The 10,285-nt window shown below is 37.2% G+C and overlaps 1 protein-coding gene across 3 annotated transcripts in view; it reads right to left on the bottom strand.

Moving 5' to 3' along the window:
• Nucleotides 1–10,285, bottom strand: part of LOC107661958 (leucine-rich repeat and calponin homology domain-containing protein 3-like) — a 47,931-nt gene that overhangs the window by 13,455 nt on the left and 24,191 nt on the right. For all 3 annotated transcript variants that reach the window (XM_016451781.1, XM_016451780.1, XM_016451782.1), the window contains exons 2-9: nt 9,361–9,505; nt 8,578–8,707; nt 7,360–7,465; nt 5,202–5,448; nt 5,001–5,094; nt 4,783–4,891; nt 2,657–2,751; nt 1,687–1,745 (exon numbers count right to left, since the gene is read on the bottom strand). In XM_016451781.1, coding sequence (XP_016307267.1) covers nt 1,687–1,745; nt 2,657–2,751; nt 4,783–4,891; nt 5,001–5,094; nt 5,202–5,448; nt 7,360–7,465; nt 8,578–8,707; nt 9,361–9,505 — 985 coding nt within the window. The remainder of the gene's footprint in view (nt 1–1,686; nt 1,746–2,656; nt 2,752–4,782; nt 4,892–5,000; nt 5,095–5,201; nt 5,449–7,359; nt 7,466–8,577; nt 8,708–9,360; nt 9,506–10,285) is intronic.

Below are 10,285 nucleotides of genomic sequence, written 5' to 3'. Positions count from 1 at the left end.
CTCGGTTTGGAAAGAATGATAATAATTGGGGATTTTTATTGATAGTGTATAGTTATAGTTTTATTTATATAATGAATTTGCATAGAAAAAATAGTTACAAAAATCTGAAATTACTTTTACTCTGAATACATTTAGTGTAAAACATCCTTTTAGGGTTGAATGATTTGGCACACATTTCCATTGTTTTTGACACTAATTGTAATAGTAATACTATTGTACTGTAAAATAAAAAATTTGAATATGTAAAGGGTGGTGTTGCTGCCACACATAACATTCCCAAAATGAGATTGAGTTTCTGTGTGGAGCAGCATTTACTGTGAACCGAGCCACTCCAAGACACTGAAAACACTGAATCATGAGCTGCTTGCATAAACACGCTTCAGTGCCGCACTTCACTCTGAACCACGCAGAGCATATATTTAACAAAGGTGCAGCCATTGCAATGTGAAAAGCACACTAAGCCATATCACACTTTTGATTTTATTTTGATATATTGTGCAGGCGTAGAAGGATGGAAGAAGTCAACTATTTTTTTGTTTTTGTTTTACTATTTTTGACAGTAAAAACATCCTTCATTTGGCTGCGGTTGTAACAGAATAAAGCAGATGAGTTTACTGAGTAACTGACAGTAAGACACTCAGTTACACAGAAACTGTGGGAGGAAACGCACTGTTGACTTTTCCCAGCACTGCCTCACAGATTGACCTTGCGCAATCAAAGTGGAGGAGGGATCCAGCACACTGTAATTAAGAGACTGTTTTTCACGGCAACTGTTTGAGCATGTATTATAATCAACTGAAGGACATCACCGTGGCCTTCAAATCACACAGGAACTGGAGAAACAGGTAATTGTAATTCTGACTGTCTGCTGCTTTTTTCTACTTCTATTTTTCCCTACAATGAACAACTGCACATCTACTCCGTCTTGGAGCACTTTTGGTCATTGGCTTCATCCACACTCTAAGAAGAGCTACTGGAAACTTTCCATTAGACAGTACAATGTCTTCCTCTCCTCTATTTATCATGCCCGTCCACACATTTTGTAGCACGAGAACAGATCCTTACCAGCTGTATTCAAATGCATTCAAATTCAGATGCTCTTTGTGATGTCCTTGTACTCTCAGTTTATCCTGCATTGTCTAGTTTGAATGTAGTATGTCTATATGACTGATGTTTCTTCATGGCCAACACTAAGAGCAGAACTATGATAAAACATATTTTGTACCAAAACTTCACTCCATACCTTGGAATGAAAATATGCCATCTGTCTGACAGATTTTGAAAGTATCTGATCCAGATCAAGCCGAAACTATTTGCAAAGTTTGTAAAATAAACGTGTCTAACAGAAGGCGCTGTGTAAGCTAACCTGATACCACACTCAAGCACAGATCAGTTTGAGGATCTAGTGTCTAGTGGATCTAGTGTATAGGATCTAGAGCCTAGGAGGATCTAGTGTCTTGTAGGTCTAAAAAATTCCATTATCAGTCACCTAACAGGCTGCTCAGACAAGCTAGTATACTGCTGGTTTGGTATTTTATGTGGCTCAAATGCAAACAAATGTCTATTTCTGAGAGTTCTGGGGGGCTTGTATGTATGGGAGGACCCTTCAGAGATATTTTAATAATAATAACAGGTTTTGCAAGCAGTGTGTGCATTTGCAAACAGAACATGTGCATAAGCCCTCACCTGCTGCATGTACACTCGGGGCTCTGGGAGGATGTGCTGCTGGTACTTTCACTCTTTTCCTGTCATGGAGACAGCAGATATCATTTTAATTTGATATTAAATCAGCATCATTTTTACCTTATGACTTCTACACTAACATTATTATTTTTAGTAATACTTTTGTTCAGCAAGGATGCATTAAATTGATTAGATGTGACAGTAGAGACATTTATGTTACAAAGACATTTATTAGCAAATGGCTGCAATATAACAAAGAGTGAAAAATTTAAGGGGGTCTGAATACTTTCCGTACCCACTGTATATATATCAATCATGGTTTCAACATTTATAATAATATTAAATGTTTTTTGAGCTCCAAATCAGTCGATTAGAATGATTCCTGAAGGATGTAACTTCAAAGAAAGGAGTACTGGATGCTGAAAATTCAGCTTTGTTACAACAGAAATCATTTGCATTTTAAAATATATTCAAATAGAAAACAGTTATTTTAAATTGTAATAATATTTCACAATATTGCTGTTTTACTGCATTTTTGATCAAATAAATGCAGCCTTGGTGAGCAAAGGAGACTTAAAAAACATTATAAAAATTTGACAGAACTTTTGAATGGTAGTGTATATGTCTGAAAATGTACTGAAAATGTAGGAGTGGAGGGTTAGTTAACTTAAAGGTGCATCAAGTCTCTTCCACCAGCCAGTTCTACCCACCAGCTGTTTACTACTGTGCTTGAAGCAGTCTTTGTTCTGATTGAGCGAAGTCAGATCACTAACAGATTATTTGGCTGCATGTAAACGTGGCTAATGAAATTGCTATCATAAAATTCTTGTTGCCAATAGTTGTCATTATAGAGCTTCAACTTCCAAGACCACTGGAGTATCAGCCAGCACAACACAGGGTCAAAAACAAAAGTACTGAGTGCACCTTTAATATTCAGTGTACTGCTTGTGTCACTGCAGTAAATCCTCCTCACCTGAGGGGGCTCTGTAAGCGGAGGGTGACACCTCTCCTCATCTTCCTCAGTTACACTGTTGTCTATAAAATCCACTTGCTCCAGGTCTCCATTCACTACAGAAAGAACCAAAAGTTTTAGAGGCGTTTTATCACAGACAACCGAGAGTACCATCTAGAGCAGTGGTCTCAAACTCAATTCCTGGAGGGCCACAGCTCTGCACAGTTTAGCTCCAACCCTATAATCAAACAAACCTACCTGTGATTTTCTAATGATCCTGAAGACATTGATTAGCAAACTCAGGTGTGTTTGATTAGGGTTGGAGCTAAACTGTGCAGAGCTGTGGCCCTCCAGGAATTGAGTCTGAGACCAATGATCTAGAGCAGTGATCCTCAAATCTGGCTCGCGAGATCCACTTTCCTGCAGAGTTTAGCTCCAACCCTATAATCAAACAAACCTACCTGTGATTTTCTAATGATCCTGAAGACATTGATTAGCAAACTCAGGTGTGTTTGATTAGGGTTGGAGCTAAACTCTGCAGGAAAGTGGATCTCGCGAGCCAGATTTGAGGATCACTGATCTAGAGCAAGAGCAGCCTTATAGGCCCCTGTTGTCTACAACAATATTTCAATATTTTCCAGTTCATTGTGATTTATTGGATAATGATTAATAGGGATTTTTAAATATATAGTTTTACTCACAATTTCTACCCAACACAATCATTTATAGCTTGACATTACTACAAACATGTATATTCAGAAAATGTGTAAAATCCCAGATGAAGCATTGTATTATTATTTTTTTATTTTAAATATTAATATTTTATTAATTTAAATAACTTTAACAGGTGTAGAATTCACACAATTAGGTGTCTTCATATATCCAGATTTTCCGAGACTGTAAATCCTGGTTCTTTAAAGACAAAAGAGTTGTTAAGGCGGTGAATTAAAATAAAATAAGTTGTTTTAGCTTATTTTAATGCATGTTTTGTCTTATTTTATATTCTGTAAGCAGGGCCTAAAACTAACTTTTTGCCACACCTGCCAAAAATGTTTTTTACCGGCCATGAAACTGTTTTTTTTTTGCAAAAACAGGCAGTTATTACTACTACAATAACTAAACATATTTACAGTGTTTTTAATTTGTCCTGCTGGTGCATAATCCCTCAAATTTACCTATTAATTATAGCCATTCAACATTACAGTATAATTGAAAGCCATTATTTTTAACATTTAATAGGCTCTGAAATATATAACAACTTTTAATTTAAGTGATTTTAAAACAATCTTCACATAAACTATATTATATATGCATAAACTATACATATTAATCTTCATTCAAGCTAAAAAAAATGTAATCAGCGACTAGAACAGTCCAAGGATTTCTCTTTTTCTTTTGTTCTTTGATTTACATCAATGACAGACTTCAGCAGGTTTCACTTTAAAATCAGCGCTGTCTCTTTAAAACCCGATGCACATGACGCGGATCTGACACATATTCGATTTTCTCCCAACTCTTTACAGTCATTTAAGACTTTATAACTCATTTAAGACTACGTTTACGAGGTAACTCTCCAAAACCTCGCATTTTGACATAATTGTGTGTGTTTTCGTGCGTTGAAGCGCTACTGGTGAGCTGTCTGAAGCGGCTCGGTGTATGTGTACAGCCGAATGCGCAGCCTTTCAAACTATACTTCACTGCACTGTTTATCCGGCGTAACCCCAGGTATGTGTCGCCGCATTCTCGGGTTATGAAGAATAAGGAAAGGAAAAGTTAATCTTCCGAAATGAAGCAGCAAAATCTTCTCAGGTAAAAGTTATTAGAACCGTGTCTAGGAACAAGCTTGTCTTCGGAAAAGATTATTTTATTCGCTTATGTCAGAAACAGCGAATCTCTTTAAAAACTGGCTGTTTTCACTTCATTGCATTGTTATAATTCGTAAAAGTTGTACCCGCCAACTGGCGACTGACACTGTTACATGGACTTGCCAACACTGATTTTTTACTCTCATTTGGCGCTTGGCGAATGTTAATTTTAGGCCCTGTCTGTAAGTCATCCTGGGGCCCCCTTGGAAGTTTGCTTAGACCCCCTGGTGGGCCCCGGCCCCTGGTTGAGAACCACTGATCTAGAGAGTTCATTAACATTACCTTTGGGTGTATCTAGCAATATATTTCTCTCCTCTTCCTCCTGAAAATTTGTGTGTTCTCGGGAAATGTCCGCGAGTCGCAGCGACCGTTCCGAGAAATCATCAGCAGACTAAAATAAAACAACACAGACACACAGCTGTTTACGTCATCCAATAAAATGACATTCCATAAGCCTTTAGCAACCAGTGAATTACTGCTTAAATTAGCTCTCTTTATACCTCATTTCCTGACCATCTTTTGCTACCGCTGTCCACACTGTTAAAGCCAGAATCCAGGCCACCGTACTGACCGGGGAACAGGTCCTGATCCAGACTGCACAGACCACACACATACAGAGAAGCATGAGTAGAGTATTCACTGATAGAGGCAATTACAACTTTTCAACACCCTAAGACCTCTGGTCCTTGACAATGCCTCACCAGCTGTTGAAGGCGGTGGGCCGCAGTGCTTTCTCAAACTGATCCTGAGTCCTTTTGCAGGCCTCCATGTTCAGATATTTAAAGATGTGGAACTTTCCTTTGGAGCAGATCTGGGCGGGGGGCATTTGGAGGGGGTTGTTGTCAAGGATGATGCTTTGGAGGTGCCGGAGATGACGGTAGCACACAGGCACGTGAGATATGCGGTTGCACGACACATCCAAACGGACAAGGGGCAACTCTGACAACTCTGAGATGAGAGAAGAATCAATTAAATGTGTCAACCTGCAATATACACTGTCTGGTCCTAAAAACTGTTTGTTAATGCTTGAATGTCACAAATCAAGTGACATCTGCGAACAAATGTACATCACAACTCAAAACATTACTCATTTAAATGACTTTTAAAATGCCTTCAAGTTCATAAATGTGTCATGTGAGAGTAACCACAAGTGTAGTTCATCACATTAACCATTAACATGACAGGAAATGTCCAAATACAGTCAAATAAATCAGTTGTTTTATCATTTAAAATGAAAAACATATGAAGAATTAATTTGCAAAAACCGATAAACGGCACTTTAAAAAAAAATGTGCCGTGCATTATTCTCCACATATAGCGCGATCTGAACCCTAAACACGTTTTGTCAAAAAAGTCAGTTTTGTCCACTTTCAAGGCATCGCGAGTTCACGTTTTACTGCAGATGCCGACAAGCGCCCTTGTTGTTTTTGAACAGAAGCCGATAAGTCCATTTTAGCGAATCAGCGCGCTGTATTAAGGTCAGGTGACAAGGCTACGTTCACTTTGAAAATACGTGCTAGCTGAGAGGAGTTTTGTCAAAGCTGACTAAAAGTGATCGAGAATGGATAATTTAGACAAACTTGAAACTGTGATATCTTCTTCAGGGCGAAAAAGGAAAATAAAAGCTGAAACGTTTTCACGGAACCTTGCAAAAACAGCACGTTACAGTGGTGAGGGAAAAGCTCCGTGTATTGCGTGTAATCACATCCATACAGTCTATGATCACAACAACATTTGTCAGGTGTCTACATTGTCAGCTGAGGAGATTACAAATATTAATGTATATAAAAATGTAAATCAGTTAGGACGGCAGAACAAGACGACAGAACAAAATGACAATAAGGACGACAGTAATTAAACGACAGAGAAAAAGCAGGCAGGACGACAGATTAAGATGACGTCAACAGACAACAATACATGCCTACATATACTGATTTACCTGAACAAGTAGGCAATGACTGTAGACAAAGACAAATGTATAGTACAAAGCACAAAGCAGTCGACTCATTTTTGACACAAATGGAACCTCATAAAATGGAACCTCATATGAAAAGACGTGCTAGCTGAGAGGAGTTTCGTCAAAGCTGACTACAAGTGATCAAGGATGGATAATTTCGACGAACTTGATGAACCCGTGATATCTTCTTCAGGGCGTAAAAGGAAAATAAAAGCTGAAACGTTTTCACGGAACCTTGCAAAAACAGCGCGTTACAATGGTGAGGGAAAAGCTCCGTGCATTGCGTGTAATCAGATCCATACAGTTTACGATCACAACAACAACAACGTTTGTCAGGCATCTACATTGTCATCTGAGGAGATTACAAAGATTAAACGAGTGTTTTTTTTTAACTCTAAAACATGAAATGTGGAGTTATCTGCTTTTGCCAAAAAACGACTGCTGGAGTTAGCTTTTGCTATAAAGCAGACTTTTAATATGTAAAAAAAAAAAAACATATACCACTTTCAATTAACTTTAATTTTGCAAATTACCTGTATTTAAGTTATTATTACTTGATCAAAACAACCCAACTGCAGTTTGATTGATATTACTTGGAATGCGCAATAAAACAAAATTCTGAAAAAACAATAAAAAGGGAGTTATCGGTTTTTGCAAATGAACTCTTCATATATATTTTAAATATTTTGCTTGAAATACTGATCTTTCTTTAAAACAAATGCTAATCTAATTAAGTGACATTCACACACTTTTAGTTAGGGAGTTCACCACTGGCATAATGATTTGAGTCAGAGTTGTGATATTTCAAACATCTTGATTTTGTAATATTGCAAGGTAACACACTATTAGTTTATGTGATAATGCCTAGAACGTGTTTGTGACCATGTGTTTGGGATACTGACCTTCTGGTAAAATTGTGAGCTGGTTTCTTCTCAGATTTAAATCCCTTAAACATTCTAACTGGCCGAGCACAACAGGAAGTGACTGCAGCTCATTACAGCTCACATCCTGATGGAGAAATGGACAGTGAGAGGAAGGGGCAGTGAGAAAGATGAAGGTATGGAGGAAATTATAAAACAGGGACTGGATATTGCACATACACTACTGTTCAAAAATTAATACTTTTATTCAGCAAAGGTGCATTAAATTGATCAAAAGCAACAGTAAAGACATTTTTTTAATTTTCAAAAGATTTCTATTTCAAATAAATGCTTTTCTTTTGAACTTTCTATTAAGTACAGAATCCTGAAAAAATATGCATCACGGTTTTCACAAAAATCGATCATGTGATTCTAAAAATTGAATCAATTGTTGCTGAAAATTCAGTTTTGCCATCACACAAATAAGTTACATTTTAAAATATATGAAAAAAGAAAACGGTTATTTTAAAATGTAAAAATATTTTTGTGTTCATGTGATTGCTTTTGTCATGGTTTAACTATACTAACTAAACTAGACATTTTGGAAAATTTCTTCACAAATATCGGGAAACTTGTGAAAACATCTGACATGTTGCTATAGAGTGCTACAGCTGTGACATCAAAACCTGGAATACTCAGTCGCTATGGGTTCCCTCAAAATTTTCCTGCGGGGTTTTTTTTATAATGGGTTTTTACAATTTATGAGTAAAACAAGGTCTACGGTAAATATAAATTGAAGACACTTGGACATTTTGTTCTTCAATGTAAATTACACACACTCATACTGAAAATGTGAATTTTGGAGAAGTCATGAATTGAAAAAAACCCATGTTAATAAAAAAAAAAACATAGGGAACCCATAGCGGATTACTCTACTGGGTTTTGACCCAATAGCACTCCATTTTATACGTTTTTTAAATCAAGCAGTTTGTGTGAGGTGGAGAGCTAGGATTTATCATCACCTCTGTATAAAAACCTTTGTGTCTATAGGTGATGATACACGGGGCAACTTTCTGAGCAATGTTGCCGTCAGCGGGCAACCAGGTGAGACACAGGGCCCACGACCAATCTAAAGTATCCAGATGCAACAACGCTTGGCAACATTGCTCAAAAAGTTGCCCTGTGTATCATCACCTTATGTGATGCCTTTACTAAAATAGTTCAAATGAACAGGAGTCTATGTCTGTGAGTTCTACTTACCAGTTGTCGCAGGTGTATGAGTGTGTGAATGGAGGCCGGTATGGCTGATAACTTGTTGTTGCTGACGATGAGCACCCGCAGGAGAGGAAGCTGACATACTGACTGCGGTAAACTGGACAGCTGGTTACGACTGCAACACACAGACAGAAAGAGAGAGAATTCAGTTGATGTAATCTAACACCAGTATAAAAGACTGAATGACAGATTTACTGTATATACAACCCTTCAAATATCTTTAACAACAAAGAAGCTGAAATTTCACTCAGGGTGACCTGATTAGTTTTGTACATTGAGTACAAAAGTTTGGGGTCAGTTTTTTTTAATATTTTTGAAGAAGTCAAAATACAGTAAAAACAGTAATACTGAGAAATATTGTTACAATTTAAAATTGTTGTTTTCTATTTGAATCTAGTTTAAAATGTTATTTAAACCTGTGATGGCAAAGCTACATTTTCAAGCAATTTTGTGGAAACGGTGATGTTTTTTTTTTTTTCAGGATTCTTTGATTTAAAAAAAAACTTGAAAAGAACATCATTTATTAGAGATAAAAATCTAACACTATAAATATCAAATTTAATGCATGCTGGATGAAAATATTAATTTCCTCAAAAAAAATAAATAAATCCCAATATGACCACAAGTTTTTGAGTGGCACTCTATGACTGAGATAAGCACCTGAATTGTCTTGTTCTGGTTAAGGTGTGCACTGCCGATGATGTATATGTGTGTGTTTCTGTGCACATCTGAGACTGAGCATGTATCTGGGGAGGGGTGTGTGTGTACCTGAGGTTGAGGTAGGTGAGGGCTTGCAGCTGGCACAGGCTAGGTGTGAGGGATCGCACACAGTTATGGTACAGGCTGAGTGTCTCCAGAGAGACAAACTGACACACCTCCTCTGGCACCTCACAGAGTCGGTTCTTTGACAGGTCTGAGAGAGAGAACCACTAATCACAGTTAGCACAGAATAAATAATGACCAATCACATACACTGTTCCATTAGACACTGATTGACAGCCTTCGGGCACATTCACAGAATAGAAACAATACAAACAAAAACAGATGAGAAAACATTTCAATTCAATCAAAAAAAAAATAATTGCTTTACGTATAGAATCATTCTTTTCATTATAATTTAGCACACCCCCCCCCAGCCCTTGCCCCATCCTTATTTACCAAAATGTGAATGGACTTCTCACTGATTTATTTAATCCTTCTAAATATATTTAAATAATTGCCAATATTCTCAAATTTGTAAATGTAAACTGAAATCAGCAAAACTCCATGACCATAAATACTTTTTCATGTTAAAGTAAGGAGAATGAGTATTGCATCATGGTAATGAAAACTGTCATGAAATTAATAAAAACAATGGTCCTAAAAATACAGCAAATATATAGATTTCTTATTCGCTTCTTTTGATCTTGCTGTGAAATATAACACAGACATGTACTTGACAGGTTTTGTGAGACCAAAACCAAAGCGGACAACCTATAAGTGGAGATGATCTTGCCAATTATGAGTTTACACTCTGTTAAGAGTCACAGTCAGACTATAGATGCATCCTAAGCAACATGCACGCATCTATTGTCCAGCTAGCATATGCGTTCAAACACACTGTATATGTCGTCCATGGATTTTAGTGAGGCAGGGACAGGGAACACGCAAACAGTCATGATGTTTCCCAAAGTGAACAAAGACTTTTTTTTTT

The sequence above is a fragment of the Sinocyclocheilus anshuiensis genome, unplaced genomic scaffold (genome assembly GCF_001515605.1).
Source record: "Sinocyclocheilus anshuiensis isolate Anshui unplaced genomic scaffold, SAMN03320099.WGS_v1.1 scaffold603, whole genome shotgun sequence".
NCBI classification, from domain to species: domain Eukaryota; kingdom Metazoa; phylum Chordata; class Actinopteri; order Cypriniformes; family Cyprinidae; genus Sinocyclocheilus; species Sinocyclocheilus anshuiensis.
Note: the sequence above shows the minus strand (reverse complement) of the source record. Positions and strands in the feature narration are given on the sequence as shown.